Source organism: Python bivittatus, unplaced genomic scaffold (assembly GCF_059951505.1).
Source record: "Python bivittatus isolate LINGU-HERP-01145 unplaced genomic scaffold, Pbiv_v1 ctg000070_np1212, whole genome shotgun sequence".
NCBI classification, from domain to species: Eukaryota; Metazoa; Chordata; class Lepidosauria; order Squamata; family Pythonidae; genus Python; species Python bivittatus.
The window spans coordinates 7,802,159-7,825,739 of record NW_028277034.1 but is presented as its reverse complement, the minus strand read 5'-3'; the positions used below and the strand labels follow the sequence as shown (position 1 = coordinate 7,825,739).

General features: G+C 38.1%; 2 protein-coding genes across 4 annotated transcripts in view; one reads left to right on the top strand and one right to left on the bottom strand.

The window, feature by feature from the left end:
- Positions 1–5,573, bottom strand: part of CASP3 (caspase 3) — a 19,904-nt gene extending 14,331 nt beyond the window's left edge. Inside the window, exon 1 of one of the 2 annotated variants that reach the window (XM_007422699.4) lies at positions 5,354–5,573. In XM_007422699.4, coding sequence (XP_007422761.1) covers positions 5,354–5,573 — 220 coding nt within the window. The other variant, XM_025163017.2, reaches the window with a different exon arrangement.
- On the top strand, positions 5,550–23,581 carry PRIMPOL (primase and DNA directed polymerase). 2 transcript variants are annotated; one of them, XM_007422700.4, is made up of 14 exons: positions 5,550–5,688; positions 7,770–7,837; positions 10,535–10,719; positions 11,478–11,569; positions 12,868–13,006; positions 16,695–16,842; positions 17,270–17,554; positions 18,966–19,128; positions 19,630–19,727; positions 20,423–20,509; positions 20,596–20,704; positions 21,177–21,259; positions 21,347–21,393; positions 23,260–23,581. In XM_007422700.4, exons 2-14 carry the CDS (start codon positions 7,804–7,806, stop codon positions 23,575–23,577), a joined length of 1,788 nt encoding a protein of 595 aa, XP_007422762.1. In that variant the 5' UTR covers positions 5,550–5,688; positions 7,770–7,803; the 3' UTR covers positions 23,578–23,581. The 2 variants fall into 2 exon arrangements, with proteins under 2 accessions (XP_007422762.1, XP_015747000.1); XM_015891514.3 differs by lacking the exon at positions 11,478–11,569.

Below are 23,581 nucleotides of genomic sequence, written 5' to 3'. Positions count from 1 at the left end.
ATAAATTCTTTAAAAATCAGACAATGTGATTTTCTGGATTTCTTTTCCCATTTTGTCTCTCATAGTTGAGGTATACCTATCATGAAAATTACAGGCCTCTCTCATCTTTTTAAGTGGGAGAACTTGCACAATTGGTGGCTGACTAAATACTTTTTTGCCCCACTGTACAACGTGCTTCAACATTTGTGATCTAGAATATGGACTTAAGACAGTATTCCCATAATTCTCCACTAATTAGCTGATGGAATTGTCAATTTGAATTATTAATGTTGCTTTTGTTTAAGCATTAGGATGGCTTGGTTATGTTCCTACTTCTCCTTACATGCTGGCCACATCCTGTCAGTTCTTCAAGGTAGACCAGACTAGGAAACCAAACTCATGCAGGCCATTACTACTTTTATTTTAAAGTTATAGTAACAGAATCTTCCAAGTCTGAATACCTTTCCCCACTCCTATCTTTGTGAAAACTAGGGAGGATCTTCCGAGATGTTTTCTCAGGTTACAGTTCTGTCCTGAGCTCAGATTTCTTTTATCTGACTGTTGTCTTGGTAGCGGTTTCATCTGTCCATTATATACCCATGTTCCACTACACAATGCCTACAGGAAGTTATGACACATCCCACCCAGTCTTACCACAGAATGACACCATTTTGGCACTGTGTGTCAATAACAAGTATCATCACAGATGCAATGGCTTCCTAATATATTTATTTATTCGATTTGATGCCACCCAACTCCAGACCACTCTGAACATCTTACAATACACCAAACAGTATGAAAACAATATAATGGAAAGAAAAGACAACAAAGCCAAACTTGAACAAAAGAAAGAAGGAAGTAGGTCAACTGAACAAAGACCAAGTCACTGATAAGATGTGCCACTAAGCAGTCTCCATGGGTGATTGTTATATCCCCTTTCCTTTAGAAAAAGTATAAAAAGGTGGCAAAAGCCTCAAGACACTTTGAACCTCAGCAGAGATCCAAAAACCCAGGAAAAACAGAAGCCATGCAACTGCTAGCTCAAGCAGCTATGTCCGCTACCATTTCCTTGAGTTTCCTGGCAAGCTAAGAGGATGTGGACTGGTATATCTTTTTGTCTGTAATTCTCTTAATATACTCAAATATACATATATAGCAACTTCACCCTGGTTTGAACCTATTCTCTCTGAATTCTAAAAAAATCTATTGGCTACTGGCTAGTCACCAATGCCAATGATAAAATGAAGGGATTCCTTCGATAATTCGCAGACAAAGAAAATACAGATCTAGTTACCAGTAAGGCTTAACTGATTATTCTGAAGAAATGTTTGTCTAGCTAAAGAAATTGAGGGTTCAATTTTTGCAAAGCCCAGAACACACAGAAAAGTTACACATATAATTAGGGGAACTTCTACAATATCAGTCAATACACAGAATCCAAGATACTTAAAAGAAAACAAACTCCAAGAATACAAAGAACACTAGTTGCATGAGTTAAATGAAAATTTCATTGCTTTAAAAATAATTACACTTCACTTGAAAAGACAACTGTTTCAAAATAAAGCAAATTGGCCACACACTTTCCTAGAAAAAAGGGTCACGAAAAGACCTACTAATAAGCAGACATCTGTTCTGATTTTGTAGAGTCTGTCACATGCTCCATCAGCAATTATTTATTTCTGTTCTACCACAGTGATAACAACATACAGAAGCATCAGACCTCTTGAGAGGACAATGCTGTTAGCAGCTAACCTCATTCATGTATCAAAGCATTACCTCATCTTGGTTAGCTAACGCACTGATGTCATCTTCTGTCAAGCAGAATACACGTTCCTCTGGGGAAAATGATCTCATTCCATAAAGGAAAAAAAAATCTGTCTAGGAACGTTCAGGTTAATGCTTGTATGCTTTCTGGTACTATCACCTGCTCTCCTGTGTTTCTTTGACAGAAACACAGTTAAGAAAGTTAAGGTACTTCTAGTAAATGTTAGCAATAAAACAGCTGTCATATCTGATAATCTAGGTCAACATAATTATTTTTTAAAATGCGATTTAAATTGAAAGATAGCACTTTTTATACAGTGGCAGGTAGTATTGGCTACCTAAGAGAAGTACTGAAGAAGAAACAAAACACAACTGCTAGATAATATTTGAAACTGTAATTTTCCATATCCGTCCTTGGATAACTGAGCTACCTTTCACCCAGGATAGCACTCCACCAGAAACTGTAATGTTTTAAAATACTTTTTCAATAGCATGCTTTTCATTCAGCGCTATCAGTTTACTATCTTAAATATATTAAATGTGATACACATGGAAGAATAGAATTCAGATTTCCAGCTACATGCGTAGGTCACATATACTATTGAGTAACTATAAAGGATCCAAGGAAGAATCCAGGACAGTACAGTCCTCCTTCCAACTGTGGTCTGTATCAGACTCAGAGTCATTACTGGAAATATACATTTTACTTGAGACATGTACTTGCTTTGCAATATGCTAGCTTCCCATTCATTAAATTGAAAGATTCTATAAAGCAAAATTAAGATAGGGCAGGAACTCCAAAGATGCAATCACAGAACATTCTCAACTTGATGCAACATGTTGGGAAACCAGAAATTATTTTTCTTTTGGATTATACAATTCTTATGGAAAGCACAGTTGAAATTAATAACTCTTCTCTAGCAGACAAGGGCTGGGTGTGGTGTCTTTTCTACCTTTATGGTTTGAGGCTATAATTACTGACAGAACCTGGATGCAGCCAGATTAATCCTGTGTAACTGTTACATTTCAGAAAACAATAGAAAGCACAGATGTATTCCAGATATATTTCCAGTGCAGTGTAGTGGTTAAAGCACTGACTAGAACAGGGGAGGCACAGTTTCAAGCCTTGGAAATTCACCAGATGACAACAGACCAATTACTTTATATAAATTCAACCTAATGCCCAGGGTTGCTATTGTGGGGATAAAACGAATCATATAACCTGGCTTGAGTTTTGGAAGGAAAGGAAGGATATAAATCAAATAAACAAATAGTTTGTGGTGAACTTCTTACAAAAGTCAGCTATGAAAAATATTTTCCAGACAATTCAAGGTCTCAGAACACAAATAAATGAAATCATGAACAAAACTAGCTAACCCTATACAGGTAGTCCTCAATTAACAACTACCTCATTTAGCGACTATTCGCAGTTACAGTGGTGATGAAAAAGTAACTTTACAACCAATTCTTGCATTTACGACCTTTGCAGGTCTGTAAAGCAAAGGAAAGCTGAAGTAAAATCATAAGCACAGTTGCAGTTTCACTTAGCTATTGCTTTGCTTGATGACCAAGTTGCCGATCCCAGTTGTGGTCTTGCTAAATGAAGACTACCTGTATTTGTGCATACTAAGTCATTTTCACTTTTTCTACACAAAACCAACCTGTGTGACTTTCATTTTCTTTTACAAAATGAAGCAAGTAACCTATAGGGGCATATAAACGTATAAAAGGCACACCTGGTAAGCAGTTCTTAAGACTGTTGCAGAAGTCAGAAAATAAAATCATCTATTTGCATTCTAAGAGTTTCAAATGTATTTGCATTTCCGATTTTATCCCCATGTATTCTCCTGTTACATCTCTTTGCACCAGCTGTGTAGAGGCACTATATGAAAGTTTCTCTTGGATAGTTAATGTCCATATTGTTTCTGGTAAAGAACTCTGCAAAATTAGAGAAGACGATACCACCCATACCTTAACCCCTGAAGGAAAAGCAGGGTATAAATCTAACAAATAGATAATTTCATGCTGCCCTTGGATGAAAACTCCGAAGACTTTTGACGGAAGCCAAATATTTAGAAACCAGCATTCTCAAGGCAACTTTTCATGTAGATTCTCCACCTTGTTATAGATATGGTATCGACATTTCCTTGGTAGCAAGTGTCCCTGAATTCAATGGGCTGTATTTCTAAACTACCCAAAGATTGTGCTGTAATTTATCAGACTTTGCTCCTAATGAAACTGTTCTGCAGATCTGACAGTTCTTCCTCCAGGAAAACTTCAGAATGATTTCTAGAACAATGAATAATATTTGGTACAACTAACATTCCTCAGGAAGCACTTTAGTGCTTTTCTTCACACCACAGGATATACTTTGGATAGTAAGCTAAGCCAGTGTTTCTCAATCTTGGCCACTCTAAGAGATGTGGACTTCAACTCCCAGAATTCCTCAGTCAGCCATGCTGGCTAGGGTGTTCTGGGAGTTGAAGTCCATACCTCTTAAAGTGGCCAAGATTGAAAAACACTGCGCTAGGTAGTTTCAGTGTGAACTAGCCCTTGAATTGAAGACTGTTCATGTAGGCTGCCATAAATTCACTGAAAACTTGATCTCTATATAAGGCCCGTCATGCCCAAACTCAGGATCCAAGGCTAACAGCAGCGAACAGAAAATAGTCAAGTTTGGCTTTGCAAGCCGTGTTCTTGGTGTGCCAAGATACAGGTGGAAAAATCAGTTTAATCAATTAAACATTAATTAAATGCTCAATTAAATGTTAATTAAATTAATTAAACGTTTAATTAATTTAGGGTAACCAATCTACCTCCTTGCCTTAATACAAAGATTAAATTCCTCTTCTTTTAAGGATACAGTATCGAATATTAAGAGGCTTCCTTTTCTTCATTCCTTTAGTTAACAGGAGTCGTTTGGTCTTTATTTTTGAATATTCACTACACTTTCTCTTTTATTATCATTGAAACATTGCGAACGTTAAGTGGAGCAAAGAATAAAGACAGAACAGAAAGTAAGAACACGGCAGCTCCATTCCACTTTCAAATCAAGTCAGTTTTGTTTTTTGTTTTTAACCGCGAAGTCTAAACTGTTGCACAAGCGGTTTGATAACAGAGAGAGCGAGGAGGGCGGGTGGGTCCCCTTCGGTGCCAGGCCTGACCCACGACATACTGGGCTACCTGCAAGCGCTGCTCGGCCACTTCTTAGTTCCCGAGGCTTGCGCAGGGGACCGTGCCCGTCGGGCAGAAGCCAGCACGAACCATCAACCGCGAGGGCGCCGATTAGCAGCTTCGGCTGTGCAGAGCAGGGTTCGTCAACCTCAGCAACTTAAAGTCGCTGAGGCACCCTGGCGTAGAGACGGCGAGTCGAAGAAGAGAGCAGCAGGAACGCGTCTCGCCTCTCTCCACGGGTGAGCCCGGCTGGAAGCGACCTTTTAAGGAAAGCCGCTCTGTTTCTAGGCACGCCGCGAGGACCACCGCACCGGGCCGAGAGCGCGGGGCTCGAGCGACTCTCCCCTCGCCCAGCGGGCGCAGCACCAGGCACCAGCCCGGGAGCGGAGAATGACTCAGACGGGAGACCACCCACCACCCGGCCAGGGCCACTGACCTCTGGTGACTCCTCCTCCGCTCCCACGGTTTTCCCCCTTCCGACCGCTTCCAGGGCTCCCCACGCCCGCTTTCTTCTGCACTGGGCTCCCCAGCTCAGCCTCGCTCTTAGCACCGCCCTGGAGGCGGGGGTGGGGGGAAGAGAGGAAGGAAGCAAGGGAAGAAGGAAGGAAGAGGTTGCCGCTGCCTAGGATCGACGACGACCCCAGCAACAGGGACATTTGTCCAATGGCAAGCGCGGGCGCGGTCTCGTTCCTGCCACCCTTCGAAGCTCGGCTGGCAACCGCACCCCTCCCTCGGAGAGGGGCTGCAAAAAGCCGCCCCCTCTCCGCCGAGGTAGGTGGGCTGAGCGTCCTCCGCTTCGTCACCGTTGCTGGGACGAGTTTAAAAGGACGCCGTGCAAACGCGCAAGCTCCGATCCTTTGTGTTCAAACTGCCTGTTGCTTCCAAGCTGCGTCGGCCTTTTTCTTCGCAGCGGGCAAGGGCGATGCTGCTTGAAGGGAAGGCTGAGAAAGTATGCTGCATTGCAGGTCCCCCCCCCCCATTGATGCACATAAATACACACACACAAACAGAAGGATCTGGGCCACTTTTGGTGAAGGGGCGCTGCCTTGATTCAGAAAGCTTGTAGGAGATGCGCATCCTGTTTGGTGCGCGCATCCCAATCAAACTGCCGAGTCTGAATTGACAAGAAATTGGGAACTGTGGGCTCATTTGCACAACCAAGATGCCCAGCACGAGTATAGCCCGCTAATAGTTTGCAGTAGGCAGGAACACAGTTCCTCGGCCCACCGGGCAGGCAGCCTCTATTCATCTTTTCCCGCTGTGTGTCAAAAGTGTTTTCCAACTTGTGTGGACAGGAGTGGTGGTGTTTGGGTCATCTGCTGTGCTTCATTGTAGGCAAATACTCCGCTCAGCTACTAGGCAGGGATCCCTGGCTTCTACTCACTGGCTGCTCTTCTCTGTGGTTATTTCTCTTGGTTACCTATCCCCTGAAGCAGGGTTCCTCAATCTCAGCCACTTTAAGATGGGTGGACCTCAACTCTGATAATTTCCCAGCCAGCCATGCTGGCTGGGGAATTCTGGGAGTTGAAGTCCACCCATCTTAAAGTGGCTGAGGTTGAGGAACTCTGCCCTGGAGGGCCTTCAGTTGGGGAACTTGTGGAACAGGGAAACACTGGGCTTTTTTCTTTTTTTTTTACAAGTTCACTGGTGAAGGGTTCAAAGGCTGGGCTTTCTTTTTATTTTACACATTCATTGATGAAGTACAATGAAGGAGAGTTCTTTGTTTCTTAAACTAGGTGAAATGGATGAGAATTCTGCCCATCTTGCTTTCGACCCCGAGATCATGCTTCTGAAGTCATCTCAGCATGCATCCAGCTTTAGTGTATTTTTTTTTACTCTTAATTCATATAGATATAATCATAACAGGCTGAGTGGATAGAAATGTACATTGTGCTTGTGAAAATAAAGCAGACATTTCTGTGCTGTCATTTCAATAATCCTAAAAATTGTCAAGAAACACACTTACCTTACACTTCCTATGATCTATGTTACCAGAGTGCAGGCACAATCCTAAAGCAGCAGTTGTAGCCTATGTATCTTTACCTACATTTATTCCTTCATGTGTATTTTTTTATATTTTCCACTGCTTATTACTACAGTACAAAAAAGAGAAATACTAAAAAAACAGGAAAAAAACAGAAAATAACAAAACCATATTACATATATTTAAAATCCAAGTTATAAATGCATCATTAAACCTTTACCACAGGAAATAATATTGGCAAGTCTTTAAATTGCATTGTTAAAGAGCCAGTTCCTAATGCAAAGTGGATACATATTGACAATCCAAGATTGTAAATCTGGAATCAAACTCTCTTTCCAACATTGAAGTGTGTGTGTGTGTGTATATATATATATATATATATATATATGATTCCAAATGAATCATAGCCAATCGTTCCTTGTGACATTCAAACAAATAAAAAAATGCCAAAAATTAGCTACAGATTATGAAAATTGATCTAACTAATTTGGAACACTTGTTATCAATACTGTTGGTACTATAATAGGAGCTTTGAATGGGTTGTAGAATGTTTCATTGATTGATTAAATAAGCATTTTACTAAACCTCAATAATAATGACATTCTGAAAAATGTAACGGTAATTTACAGTTTAGTAAACAAAAGCTAGCAAGTTAGGACGTGTAGTATTTTTCTTTTTCTATTACAGTAATATACGGTAATTATAAATATTCTACATGTATCATTTTCTGTTTATAACATAATCTAATCTCTCTACATCATTAACTTGAAAAATGCATTAAGGATGAGAATTTTAATGGGTAAAGATTAATAACAGGCTGTCTGTAATAATAGCATGTTAATTTAGTATTTTATGTATTTTCATGCAGATATTTTTCTTTACTGTTGAAAAGTAAAGATTGAATGCTACTGTGCAAGGAAACGATCATGAGTACCAGTAAGTTCATTGTTTGAAAGTCTGATAATGTTTATAATAAATGTGCTCACACTAAATATTTTCTAAGTAGTAAAAAGTCTTGCAATTAAGTTCTGATTTCGGTAACATGTTTCACTCTCCTGTCTCGTATTCCATGAAAATCTGCCTGAGAGAGTGGAAAGTTAACTGGAAAGTTTTTTTAAAAAAACCCTCCACCCCCCCCCCCAATTTCATCTGCACATTTTCTACTACACTACATCCTAATCCCTTCCATAAGTGAAATAACATTTTTGAACCGACCCATGGGTGTGTTTTCACATACGCACTGAGAATGTACTTTGAGAACCTATATGCTAAGCTAATGGAACGATTATATACACCAACATAGGCAGTTTTTTTTCCCCAGTAGGAGGCTATTGGCTTTTTCTTATTTGTAATCAGATTTCAATACTTGGGTACAAAATTATTGTACAAAGTAGCTAGAGGTATGTGCTATTAGTTAAATATGGTGGCTGCAAGACCCATCTATTTATTTATTGGATTTGTACCTTCCACTGTCAAAAGACTGCATGTCACAGTTTAGTCATGAGAATGGTACAGTAAAACATACATATTGTAGTATAAAATTTAAAACAATGGCAACAAAGCCCCATTCATAACATGTCAATAATAGCATCTGAATCTTTAAAGGCTGTTGAAATAATTTAGCTTTTAATAGCTGACATGGGGGCCAATGAAATCTCCATGGGGAAACTATTCTATAACGCAGACGTGCCCACAGAATAATAGTGCCTGCATGCCTCAGCCCCCTTACTGCAACAGTTAAGAATCAGTAAGTTCCTTCCCAGATGCACAGATAGAACAAGTCAAATCATGCTTGGTCCTGTTAACTTAGTGCCAAGCTATATGGCACTTTATAATTGTACCAAGAAATCAACAGAAAGCCATTGCAGAGTCAAAAGTGTATAGTAATGCTGTTACCAACATATGCCAGCCAGTATTTGGACCACTGCATTCTGGACTAGTTATAGCTTCTAAATGGTCTTGGACAGCTACTTGTTGAACACATTGTAGTGATCCACATTAATCACCATTACATGGTCCTCCCACTCCAGGTAGGCCTGCAGCTGGCACAATAATCAGAGCTGCTGCTACTGCCTCCACCTGTCTGTCTGCCATCTGAGTCAAGGAAGACCCCCAGATCATGGACCCATTCTCATAGGGATATTGCCACCTCGTTGGGAGACCACACTGGGGCTGACAGAACTCCTTGATGTACAAACATAACTCTGTTCTTTGAATTTTTTGTCGCTTCTGGTCCCTAATAGCCCCCAGGATGCCAGGAGAAGCCATTAACAGCATCTCCTGCATGACCCAGGGTTGCAGTGTATAGTTGCCGATAATACCATACCTGGTACAGATGAATGATCCATCAGCTTCATGTAACGAAAACCAGCTGAAAGAAGACCAAACCCTGTGGAACTCTATATGGGAGCAATCACCAGGCCAATCTCTCCTTCCACTGCCCAACTGGAATCACACACTAAAGAAAGAACATAACCATTATAAAACAGTGCCTTCAATCCCCAACCCTTTCAGATGGTCCAGAAAGATGCCACACAAAATGTTATAGGAGGCTACCAAAAGATCTAAAAGATCCAGGAGTGATACACTACCCTCATACAGGTTCCAAAAAAAGGTCATCCATAAGAGTGACCAATGTTGTCTCATTCCATGTCCAGTCCTGAATTCTGACTGAAAGGGTCCTAATAATCTGCTTCCTCTAGTATGTTCTTTAAATGTGCTGCAGTCATAGCCTCAGTAACTTTCCCAAGAAGGGAAGGTTAGAGACAGGATGCTAGTTGCCAGGCACAGAAGGCTTTCAGCATCACCCTCTTCTGAAGCCAGGTATTGAGAATTTCCTAGTTCCAGATCATCACACACCTCTGGTTCTCAAACAGCCAAGAGGGGCATGGATCCAACCTACAAATGACCAGAAATGGGCCAGAGAGCTCACTAACAGGGCACTTAACAGAGAGAGGGACTGCTTGGAAGCAATCACTGTTTATTTCAATGGCTAATCAGGCACTCAACAGAACTCTGCAAGATCAGTGGGAATCTACCCAAACACCCACTGGAATCCATTTTGATCCATAAGGTGCCTGGGGCAGACCATCTTTATTGGCTTACTCATCCACGGAGGGCAGTTAATCTTCTTTGGACCAGGAAGAGATCTGGCAAAGGGTTGGTAGAAATAACTTCCATATCCAGATTACTAAATACTAAAAAGTCGGGCCCAAGATTACATGGGATAAGCCCATGGTTACTATGGAGACCACGAGCTCTACTTGACCCAGCCTCACTCCCATAAAGGTTGACGTCACCCAACACCAACATGAGAAAGGGTTCCAATATCAGCCTAAGGATCAGGTTAGGCAACTTGGATCTTTATCTTATATAGGGATCCTGCCAGATTGCAGGAGGATCATACACCAGGAGGATCCCCAACTTGCCCCTATAGCCCAACTTAAATACAGGCATTTGGGAAAATAACATCCAACTTTCTTCCAACTCCAGGACTACATTGTGTAATATCTGTTTGTAAATTATCAAGAAAATTCCTCACAATTTATACATTTTAATAAATATAATCTTGCTATTGGATTACTTTGGGAATTTTTCTGGAAAGGTCTAAGTATTTATTGTTAATTGCTTCAGGATCAACCAAGAGAAACTGGGAAGAAAAACTGAAGAACATTGAGGAACTAGCATCTTGCTATAAACGGAGGCCTCTCTCCTCGTGTTACAAGCCCAAATTGTCCAATCCATTGCAACCATCTTCCGTTTGGAAGCTGTTCTATCGGCAGACTCATGCATTTAACTTTGCTAAAACTTGTAAAGAGGTACAGTAGTAATGAATAGGGCAGTGTCTTTGACAATAGGATATCTTGTTAAGTTTAACAATTATAGCATTTTGATCATTTAGAAATTAATTTCTTATTACTGAATTTTATTTATGAAATGCGTCATATTCAAGACACAGAAAAACATAGATTTAGTCTGATTTTACTGTACAAATCCTTGGATATTAAAAAATCTGAACTAGCTAATAAGCTTAGGAAAAGCCACATTTTAATTACATGGTGAAGAAATTATGAAAATTAAAATACACAAAGCCAAGTTGCCACTGTTTCTTTTGAAAGAAGCCAGAAATGGTCAATAAAAATTAAACAAATACCTCCTGTAATGCTGAATGCTGCTGAAACAGGTGAATGCTGCTGACAAAATTGTGGTCAAATCAGCATCACTAAAAAATAAAAGAGGTATAATTATGCTTGGAGAAATTCTAAGATTATTATGATTATCTGGAAGAAGCATGGCTATCCGTAATACTAAGCAGAAACCTACTATACTGGAACATTTAGATACAACAATACACAGTAAATAATAAAAATAAAAATACATATTTAATGAAAGGTTGGTTACACCTGACTTTCCTGTATTGTCACACATAGGAGGAAGTTATAAGCCATCTATGACAGCGGAACTAAATGTCTAGCTTTGGATATTATGACTTTGAGAAAAGTGTATGTATGTATGTATGTATGTGTGTGTATATATATGTATGTATGTATGTATGTAATTAATGTTATTTCAAAAGGATGTTCACGTATTTGCTTTGGAAAAGTGCGATGAAAATAATCAACGACTGTATCTTGTGACAACTTATACAGAGCTTTGGTTTTACTACAGGTATGTACCTGAACATTGAGAACAGAATTCTTTATATAGCCTATATTGATGCACATTCTGTTTAGCAAAATTTATTCCAAAATACATTTGTGTAGAATTGCATTGATTTATTTATTTTTCCCATTATTACAAGACGTAATAATGAATTTTATCAGACTTTTAAACTTAAATTCAGACTAGCCAGCTCTTTGCTGTGATGCTGATCACATCTATGCATTTATTAATCTTCTTGCATTAAACCTCTAAACAGCTTCTTGAAGGATTTAAAAAGCACTGGGAGGATTCTGTGGTAAGGACAGTAAAAAATGTGGATGCCTGAACCACTTTTAAATCTTCACTCCCAAACATTTTGGCTTATGTAGTACCTTGCATTTGGGACACCTGTGGTTTTATGTTATGGTAGTCCTTTCAGAATGAGAAATGCATGCAGTACACACAACAAAGCCAGGATAAAACTAAATGTGATGTAATACATTAAAATTAAGTAAATACAATTAATATGACTTCTTCCCATGCATTTAATGATTTTCCCTTTCAATATCATTTGACAGTTTTGAAGGGCTTCTGGGGATTATATCTAAGAATCTGAATGGCTAGAGATCATGTGCTCTTGATATAGTGACCCATGAATGTCTGCCTAAATATGCACCTTGTATTTGGTAGTTCCCTGCTTGAAATGTTGTGGTTTTCTTCAGTTGTTAGGTATGAAACAAAACAAACATGTAGATTAAAATCTTGTATAAAATATCTCATATAACATTTCTGCAACATTAGTACAATTCTACATGCATGCACTACAGTGGGGCAAAAAAGTATTTAGTCAGCCACCAATTGTGCAAGTTCTCCCACTTAAAAAGATGAGAGAGGCCTGTAATTTTCATCATAGGTATACCTCAACTATGAGAGACAAAATGAGAAAAAAACTCCAGTGCCCCACTGTATGTAGTATTCTTGTGATGGTCCTATAGATCAGGGTTCCTCAACCTTGGCAACTTTAAGACAGGTGGACTTCAACTCCCAGAATTTCCCAGCAATTCTGGGAGTTGAAGTCCATCTGTCTTAAAGTTGCCAAGGTTGAGGAACCCTGCTATAAATCGTAGAGTTCTACTATGTCTCAGTCAAAGCTGGCCTTCCAGATGCTACTGAATAGTGATTCTCACAACTTTCACCATTGTCTATATTAGCTAAGACTGCTGGTAGTTGGGTTGATCATTAGTGACCAGCACTATACAGGTGAGAAGTTGGAATAGTTTAGTTAATTATGATGGCAATAATATAATTTCTGGTGTTTAATGTAGCAAACATGAAACAAAACTGAAGCATTGCTATGAAGTCATCCCAGAAACAGCTGTTTGCAAACTTTACTTTGATTTGGAATTCTACAAACCAACAAATCAAGGAGCCAATGCAAAGCAGATGGTATCGGATTTAATTAAGGTAATTTTTAAAAAAAAAGGAAAATTGCAATTGGATGTCTGGAGAGAGGTGGTATATGATGTGAAGAATTATTTAACTTACAACAAGGATATCTTAAATTTTCACATATGAAAATTAATATTATAAATGTACCTGGGGAAGTGCATAGAATAAGTTCAGAAGAAGGAATGAAAGGTAAATTTCAGTGGTAAAACTGCATCAACTTATGCTCCTGAAAACACACAAGTCTAGCTCAAGGTATGTTATGTACACTGATGACATCTGAAAAGGCGGTGGCACCTGGCCAACCTTTTCTGGGCTCAGAAGCTAAGCAGGCTCAGGCAAGAATAATACATGGAAATTCTAGAGTGGAAAGTTGAAAAAGTGTTTTGGGAGGAAACAATGGTGAATAATTTCTATAATGTACAGGTGAAACTCGAAAAATTAGAATATCATGCAAATGTTCATTTATGTCACTAAGCCAACTCAAAAGGTGAAACCAATATATGAGATAGACGCATTACATGCAAAGTGAGATATGTCAAGCCTTACTTTGGTATAATTGTGATGATTATGGCGTACAGCTTATGAAAACCCCAAATTCACAATCTCAGAAAATTAGAATAGTGTGAAAAGGTTCAATATTCTAGGCTCAAAGTGTCCCACTCTAATCAGCTAATGAATCCATAACATCTGCAAAGGGTTCCTGAGCCTTTAAATGGTCTCTCAGGTTGGTTCAGTAGGAATCACAAGCATGGGAAAGACTGCTGACCTGACAGTTGTGCAGAAAACCATCATTGACACCCTCCATAAGGAGGGAAAGCCCCAAAAGGTAATTGCAAAAGAAGTCGGATGTTCCCAAAGTGCTGTATCAAAGCACATCAATAGAAGGTTATGTGGAAGGGGAAAGTGTGGTAGAAAAAGGTGCACAAGCAGCAGGGATGACCACAGCCTGGAGAGGATTGTCAGGAAAAGGCCATTCAAAAGTGTTGGGGACTTTCACAAGGAGTGGACTGAGGCTGACGTTAGTGCATCAAGAGCCACCACACACAGATGGATCCTGGACATGGGCTTCAAATGTCGTATTCCTCTTGTCAAGCCACTCCTGAACAACAAAGAACGTCAGAAGCGTCTTATCTGGGCTACAGAAAAAAAGAACTGGTCTGTTGCCCAGTGGTCCAAAGTCCTCTTTTCTGATGAGAGCAACTTTTGCATCTCATTTGGGAACCAAGGACCCAGAGTCTGGAGGAAGCATGGAGAGGCACACAATGCACGATGCTTGAAGTCCAGTGTGAATTTTCCACAGTCTGTGTTGATTTGGGGAGCCATGTCATCTGCTGGTGTTGGTCCACTGTGCTTCATTAAGTCCAGGGTCAACGCAGCCGTCTACCAGGAGATTTTGGAGCACTTCATGCTTCCTTCCACAGACGAGCTATATGGGGATGCTGACTTCATTTTCCAGCAGGACTTGGCACCTGCCCACACTGCCAAAAGTACCAAAACCTGGTTCAATGACCATGGGATTACTGTGCTTGATTGGCCAGCAAACTCATCTGACCTGAACCCCATAGAGAATCTATGGGGCATTGCCAAGAGAAAGATGAGGGACATGAGGCCAAACAATGCAGCGGAGCTGAAGGCCGCTATTGAAGCATCCTGGTCTTCCATAACACCTCAGCAGTGCCACAGGCTGATAGCATCCATGCCACGCCGCATTGCGGCAGTCATTGCTGCAAAAGGGGCCCAAACCAAGTACTGAGTACATATGCATGCTTATACTTTGCAGAGGTCCGATATTGTTCTATTTCCAATCCTTGTGTTATTGATGTCATGTAATATTCTAATTTTCTGAGATTGTGAATTTGGGGTTTTCATAAGCTGTACGCCATAATCATCACAATTATACCAAAGTAAGGCTTGACATATCTCGCTTTGCATGTAATGCGTCTATCTCATATATTGGTTTCACCTTTTGAGTTGCCTTACTGACATAAATAAACATTTGCACGATATTCTAATTTTTCGAGTTTCACCTGTATGTGGACCTGTCTATGAATCTTGATTTGAAGGATCATTATTCTTTATAATGATGGCAGAAATGGAATTTAAATATATGTTTTAATAAATCTGAAACTAAATGGAGACTGTACTATAAAAAGAGATTACATGCTTTAACCTACCACATGCCGTGTGAAATAGGAGACAGTAGGAATGACAACGGAAGTATTCTAACTGTAACTTGAGAAAACAGTTCAAAAGCACCTGAATTATGTAATAATTATCTTTTTGTCGGTTAAAGGACAATCATCCTATTTTAAACTGCTAAAATCCAAAGGGCTGTGTGTATGCATCCCATTCCTATGCCCTGTTGTGTCTGTGGCACATTTGTTTGTATAGTCCAAGTGAACTGCTGTGCAGGAGGCTGTTGGCCAGAAGCCTGGCTAAGTTTGTTCACCCGGTGTGAGAGAGCCAATATCCACACAGAGTCGAGGGGAAGAGAATCTCTTTATTTCTGTACAGAGGCAAAGAGAGGAGCACAGGGGCTGTGCCCAGCAAAAAGCACGCACCCACCCAGTTTAGTGGGCTACATTTTATAGCATTCTCTACAACATTAGATACAATCTCATTGGCAAGCATAATCATATCACACCTCCTAGGTGGGCTCTCTTGCAGTTGCCATGCGGAACTATCTTTCTTATTCTCCGTCTTGGGGGTAGTGGTGAACTTCATTAGCTATGCATCCCACCTCTGGGTGTGTTTTTTACTTTGCTAATGATGAACTTTGGTGCTCTTTGTGACCTACATATGGGTCCTTGCCCTACATGTGTCAGCAAAACCACTAGATGGGCCAGGTAGGAAGCTATTTTCCTCTTAATTCTTGTGCTAGACAGAAACAGCTTAACCACAGTGTCCTTTGTTTCCTGCTGAAGGAGACAAAGACAGATACCTACATCTGATAACAGCCCTTGGCTAACAGCTTCTTAAAGCGCTACACCTATGAACTAAGTAAAAGCCAGAACATCTGCAAATAGGCTACTTCCAATAGAGAATTCCAACATCAGGCCCTCAAAGCCCTACAGGTTGCTGTTTGAAGGAAAACGAATGGCAAATGTCTCCCCATAGATAGGTATGTATCAGGGACCTGAGGAAGTCTTCTCTATGTATAATCTCTAGGCCACATGCATAACCCCAGGACCATTTATGGCCACCAGACCACACACCCCTGGAAGATAGAGCCAAACTTTTCATACTTTTTCCCCAGTCTGCAGAGGAGCCCTAAGAGGCAAAATGGATGCTTTAAGCTTTGCAGAAGCCATTACACTCTTAAAAATGCCTGAAACTCTAAAATGTGGGCCAATTTTTCCTATTTGGCATAGAATGATAAAGGGACAAAATGAGTACTTTGAGCCTCTTCAAGGATTAAATACCCATTTCACTCCTTAAATTCTCTTCCCGGTTTCAGAACTTCTTGTTCCACCTATTCCTTTGAGATAATGAAGCCACCAGCTATATTCTCAAAGAACCTCAGAGACCAATATTTTTTAAAAAACATGTGGCCCTCAGGCATAAGAAAGCTGTGGATTGCTGCTGGTACATGGAACAATTTATTTTGCTCTTCTGCCTTTATATATGAAAATATATAAATGTGTTTTCCTAAATGAAGAAAGATCACTTTCATTGGGTGTTTTGGTTTTTTTTTTTTTTTTAGTTTACATGTAGAAAACTAGATGAATACTATGGAATAAAATGTTCATTTGAGAATATTTTGAATTTGGATTCCAGCACTGAAGAAAAATATAGCTGCCATTTAATATTTCTACTTGAAAACGCTGCATTTAAGAATAATATTCACATAGGTAAATATTTCAAATGCATGGAAAACTCTGATTTGCAAACATTTTAAAATAATGGTCAATTATATTTATAGTTATTTCATGTTTTGATGTTATTTCGTCTATAACAAGTTTTTGAGAGGGAGAGTGTTTAGCCATTAGCCATTGAGAAATACAGAGAAAAAAAAATACAGAGGATGAAAGGATTGAAACTTAATATTTAATACCTGAATAAATAAATCTCATTAACAGATATCTTTGTCACATCAAACTATAAGAAGCTTTCAGACTATTGTCCAATATTCCAGTTGCTTTTATAAACTTTATACTGTTCAGTTTGTATAATTATATGAACAATTGTTCTTTGATTTTAAACAGAAAATTGCAGTTTTTATGGTGATTTTCCAAATGTCGATATACTCAGTTTTTCTCTATTCTGATTATTCTAAAGGTAACTTTTTAAGAACAATTTTGCAACCTGCTATTCTTTTAACTAAGAATAAAGATACAATGGATCCAGAGAAAATCAACTCTGTTTGTCAGTGTTACAAAACTACCACCAATTTGCCTACATGTCTTGAAAACCACGGTTTAGCCAAGGATGTGTCTCAGAACTGGAAGCTGAACCCTCACAAAATATCAAAAAAAGGGACATCACAATTGAAAGAAAATCCAGATCTTTCTTTTTTAATAGTGAATGGTAAACAAGGAGAAAAGCAACTGTTTGTGGACCTTGGTAAATATACACCCAAACACTGTACCAACTGTCTAGGCATTACATGGCACGCCAGGACTGTTTAACATTGGCTAATGTTTCTTTCCCTGAGACATGCAGCTTAGAAAATAGTAATCTGTGGCTTGTTTAGGGTTTACTGTATGATACAAAATTAGCATGTTGGGGATAAACCAAAGAGCATCTTCATGGTGTAAGATTATTGATGGAAATGTTCTTAACTATGAAGCTCCAATGTGCCTGATGACATTTTAAGACCTAAACAAGCCATGGACAGCTATTCCAAAGTCATATGAGTTAGACAGCAATCAGGTATTCACCAGTTAGGAACATGATTGGCTTATGTTATATGAACAGCTCTACTATTTTCAAATGTGACATTCACAGGAAAACAGCTGGTAGATACATCTGAAAGTCTGAATCTAATATTTTGTATCCTTTTTTCCTCTCAGTTATGTAGAATGGGTTATGCACTCCAGGGAGTTTTTATATATTGCTTAAGTCAATCTTTTCAAAATGTTTAAAATACTTATGTGTTTTAGAATCCCAGCGCAAGTCTGAGTGTTACATAACATCTGATGCTACACTATAGGCCTGGTTCAATTTCTTCCCAATGTATGATATTGAATCTTGTAAGGATGCAAGAATACCCACAGGGCTTCTGTCCTACAGTTATGTGCACCTACAAACAGAAAAATTATAGCTAATTATATTATTTGATTTTGTGAAGAATTAATTTTTGTCCATATGTGAAATAAAATCTCCGGATAATAGAACAGAAATTAATTTTAGAATAGTTATACAATGTGCATCATACTGTGCTTGCAGACATCCTTAAATTTATATTTTGCTACCGTAACATCTTTGCATTTCCATTTATGAACACTTTTTAGATTTAGTGATTTCAGAAAAAAATATTAGTGTTTACTTAAGTGTTGCTTAAAATATGTTTTCCTCAAATATTCCTGAAGAACACATGTCAAAAGTAGAGAGGTTCAAAATTCCGAGATGTTAAATTCTGAGTCGTAATAACTTAATTTGTGTTTAAATAAAAAATAATCGTTCTTCAGAGTCATGTTTCTTTTGCAATCTTGTACATGGAGACAAGAAAAGGGTTATCTTATAAGAAGCTATACCACATGAATGAGAATCTTTGGATTCTGTGGTATTACGTTAAAAAATGAAGACAATTCTAGTTTAACTTTCGGACACACACACGTATATAGTTTGTCTTGATTATTCTTTCTATATTCTTTCTGTATTGAAAAGAATGTAATGATAAATTGAGAACTTACAATTCAGTAGGATTAAACATACTTACTCAGACTGAAATATAGTATTAAAAAATAGTTGTTGAATTGATTTATATTCATGGAGTCAAAAAAACATTGCTCACATATTTTTCTTTCCTTAGGAGTTTATACAAAAAATAGAAACTTTCGATTATACAGATCATCAAAAGCAAGACACACTGTTATTTTGAATATTTCAGAAGATAACAAGTTTGTTCCTAGACCTGTAAATAATTCTTGCATAGATGAGCAGTATTTTTTGTCCTCCTTGATCTGCAATGTAAGGTAGTAATCATTTCAAATTATTTTCCTATTTTTTTAAATTATTACTGAAAATGTTATTTCATTTGTAGCAGCAGTAGATGGATTTCCTTTGTCAGTTGTCCTCTGTCTTTTGGGAATGCTTCAGGCAATAATATTTGAGGCAACTACGTTACACAGAATCATAGTAGAGTTTAAACATGCTAACAGTTCCTAGTTTGAGGGGCTGGGTTTTCTCAAATTTGGAACCTTGAAACTAGAAAGCTGCGTCATAAAAGGAAAACCTTGTCCTGCTCTGCCTCTCTTCTATTTCGAGTTTGCATCTTGAAATTTTGTTAAGCCACCTACTTTCATTTTATATGTAGTTTATATTGCAGTGAAACACTCTTAGAATACTTTGCAATTTAAAAATAGTAATTTTTAAAAAATCAGTGAGTACAGAATGGAAAGGGAATATGAATGTAGATGTGTGGCTGGGAAAAAATGATTGTGTACAACATGCTTATAATTCTTGTTTTTGATCAGATTTTCAGACTGCTTAAAAATTTTGACCTGGGACAACCAAGAGGACGCAAGAGAAACATCTCTAAGTTTAGAAGGCAAAATGTCTAGGAGCTGTTTTGGTATTTCCATTACATTAAATTGAAATGTTGATTCTAGTAATAATTGTATGGCACTGATGGTCATTTTTTACATTCAGTATTTGACTATAACTATGTAAATAAACATACTTTTGAAATGTAAGTCTGCGTATCAGGAGGGCACTTTCATCAAAAAATTCTGTGCTGTAAAATATCTATTGGTTTAACATTTTGTAAGGTAATTGGTGAAACAATATTGCAGATTGGGAAATGTGTGTTGCTTCTGAGCAAGATTAATGTTCTTGCATTTGTAATACTGATGATTATGACTAATTATGAAAAGCAGCTTAGAAATGACTTATTTTCTAATGCAGACTAAAGAAAGATCAGTGCTCACATTGATGAAATAAGAAATCATATACCAGCTAACAGAATGCACTCAGGCAAGCTGAAGTTTTTTTTTAAGCTTTCATGCCAACACACCGGGCATATTGGGACAAAATGCTAACCCATAAATATGGATTAATAGTAAATGTGCCTGCCAGTGCCTCATTCATATCCAATGTCTTCTCTGAGTATGAAAGCCAGGCCATTCCGGCTACTCATGAGAGGAACCAGCAAACATATTTTGATGTATAGTGCAAATGTACCCCACTGAACCCTAACTGGGTCTTAAAATGATTATTTTTTGTTTGAATTTGCTTTGTAAGAATAAGCTGTAATTTTTTCTTTTACAGATCCAGTAGGAGGATACCATTGTTCACCTTATCCAGAAATAGATAATTTTGTTCACTCTTTAATCAACAAAGATAATGTTCAAGGAGGTAAAAAAAAAAATTGTATGCAGGAGAAATAGGTTTTCTAAAGATACTGGTATTGTTTTCAAGAAATAGAATATCTTGTTTTTCAGGGATAAGAAGATGGAATTACTTTTCACTTGAACAGCTTATTGTATATGACATCTCCAACTATCGGTGGTGCAGAAATATTGGTAGAGCTCACAAAAGTAATAATATAATGTAGGTTCACTTTTTTTGTTACTCTTAATATGTACTTAATGTTTTAGTAAACCTAAATTATAACTATAATGACTTTCATGGTATATGGACTTTTGTAATGATATTTAGAATTTGCAAAGAAAGTAGAGCAAGATTTGATGTATATTGGAATACAGAGGATAAAACAGTTTGACTGGTAATGATTTTTAGTCAGCATCAATATACTGCCATGAACTTTCTAAATCTAATATATGTGTGCTTCTCTGTGTTTATATATATGTGTGTACATGTGTGTATACAGGTACAGTCTGAATAGTCTTAGTAAATCCCATTTAATTTAGTAGTGCTTAATCTTATAGGTATGATAGTCCTATTTTTCCCTAACAATAACAGAAAAGGGGAAAATTAATTTTCTGGTATACAGACAGCAAATAACATTCTTATTTACTATTTAATATACTTTGTAACTATAAAATCACATCTATATTTTAAGGATTATAATAGACTTGAAAAATGAAAATTGGTATCAGAAATGTCATGACCCTATTTGCAGAGCTGAAAACTTCAAGTCAGAATGTGAGTACTTTTATAATCTATGCCATTACCGTTACCTATTTTAAATACATTATCACTAATATAAATTCACTTGTATACATGACATAGGTTTTCCATTACCAACTGAAGTATGCTTGTCATTCCTTTTCGAAGAGGTATGTTTTTCTCTTTTAATACTAAAATCCTTTAGTTACAGCATAAAATAAGCCATATTGCTGAACCAAGTAGAAGATAATTATGAAGTAAGAACCGATACATGGAATACATTAGCTGAATAATGTTTCCTGGAATGCTGATATAGGCTGGGTTCACACAGTAAACGATAATGTAATTTGGTTTGGGATTAGTGCAATGCATGAACCCCACTGCTGCAGTTTGTAAGCCATGTTTATGGTTTAATACAATGCATAAACCCAGCCAGGTATGCTTGGGAGGAAAAGGGTAATTTGAAGCTTTAAACCAGCCTTTTGAAGGCTTTCATGGCTGCTTTGAAGTCTGTTCTCACCTATCAGCCTAAAAATGTGCATGTACTGTACAGCTGCTTCTCTGACAACTAACACACTTTTGCAAAGGGTCCCTAATGCTTAAACTGTTCCTAGTCCATAGTGAGTCAATGCAGAAACTTAATGTAGAAATCCTGCAAAATAATTGGAGTAATGTTGGAAGTTTCTGACCTTCTTTGCACCAGTACTGTTTAATAGTTAAATGTACTTTACTGTACATCACTGTATTCATAAATCTCCCAGCAAATAAATATGTGGCTTCTTGTTTACCATATTATAAGTAATTTAATTATTGCAACCATAAAGCTTTACTAAATGTATCTCATAATTATATAGCAATATTTGGAAACCTTCCTGTATTCGTGTGTACTACATCACTTGAAACTTGTTGGGATTTGATTTCCAGTAAGAGGCTGTCCAGGACTGTAAATGGGTGGAGTTCCAGCATGATTCTTTATAATTTGTTCAGTGTCCAATTAAAAACCTTTGCGCAAGGTCCCCTCCATTAGAGCAGCACAAAGTAAATATCAGTAACGTGGAATGGGAATAGTTGAGTATGGCTGTCTGAACTGAGGTATGGAAGTCTGTATTTAACTTAAGCTGGAGTTGTCACTCTATATTCTGCTACTCTTTAGCAGCTTGCATCCAGTTCTGTTGAATCTGAAAAATGTGCAGCAATTCTCTGCGGAACAACATTCTTACAGAATCCACCTATCACCAACAATAACTGCATAATTATAGACAAATCCATAAACATAACCGCTTTGTTTCCTAGAACAAAATGTTGGTACTTACTCTTTCTTTTCTACAATGGATGGAAGTTATTCTATTACCAGATTTTGTTCTTCCCACTTGCTCTGATAGGGCTATAATTTTTTTTCAACATATCCCTGTGGGAACAGAACAAGTAATACAAGCCAAAAAAAGGCAACTGGGCACTCCAGCTGAGAAAAAATTGTAATAGTAAAATATATAGTGGCTACAAGTAGAGAGGCTCATGCTCCATCTTCTATAGCAGGGTTTCTGTGGAGGAGGACTTGGATGAGGAGGTTCAAGGTCATGGGGAGAAGCATCTCCTCAGCCCACAGCCTGAGCGTGTGAAAGCAGAGTATGAGACTGGCACCACCCTAAGGAATTCGTAGTGTTTACTTGCAGACTTTGGGAGTTAGAGTTAGTCTGGTGAGATTCTGTCTAGCAGGTGTAAGCTAATAAAGTAACTAAGCAAATTCAGAACCATCTCGTGGAGTTTCTTGGGCTGAACCTAAGAGTTTCTCAACCCTGGCAGCTTTAAGATGTGTGGATGTCAACTCCCAGAATTCCCCAGTCAGTATGTTTCCTTCCCATATTCCCCACCACCTATCCAAATAGTAGATAAGCTCCCAGCTCTGTTTTGTTGATCAGATAGGACTGGAACTTCAGGGGGGCAGGTTCAGTCAATATGTAATTGGTATGCTATACAAGAACCACACAAGAAAAATATAATCTAAAACTGTAAATGTTAATGTTTGCTCTTAAAAGGATGAAGATTATGTATATATAGTGGATGAAAATAGGAACACTGAAGAAAGGGCAAACACAGTTGATGCTACAGGCTTACTGGACAGAATACCTGTTGCTTCAGTGCAAGAAAATAGCAAGCTAAACAAGAAAAGTTCAAATGTTGAATGGGATGACGAGCTTGACACCTGCCTTTTGGAAGCTTCTGAAGATGTGGAATTAGTTGAAGCTATTGATACTTTTCATACACAGAAGAACTGTACTGCAGATGAATTACCTGATGAGCTCCTAGCAGGTGTTTTAAGAAACTATGAAGGAAAAGAAGTGAAGGAATGTTAGAAAA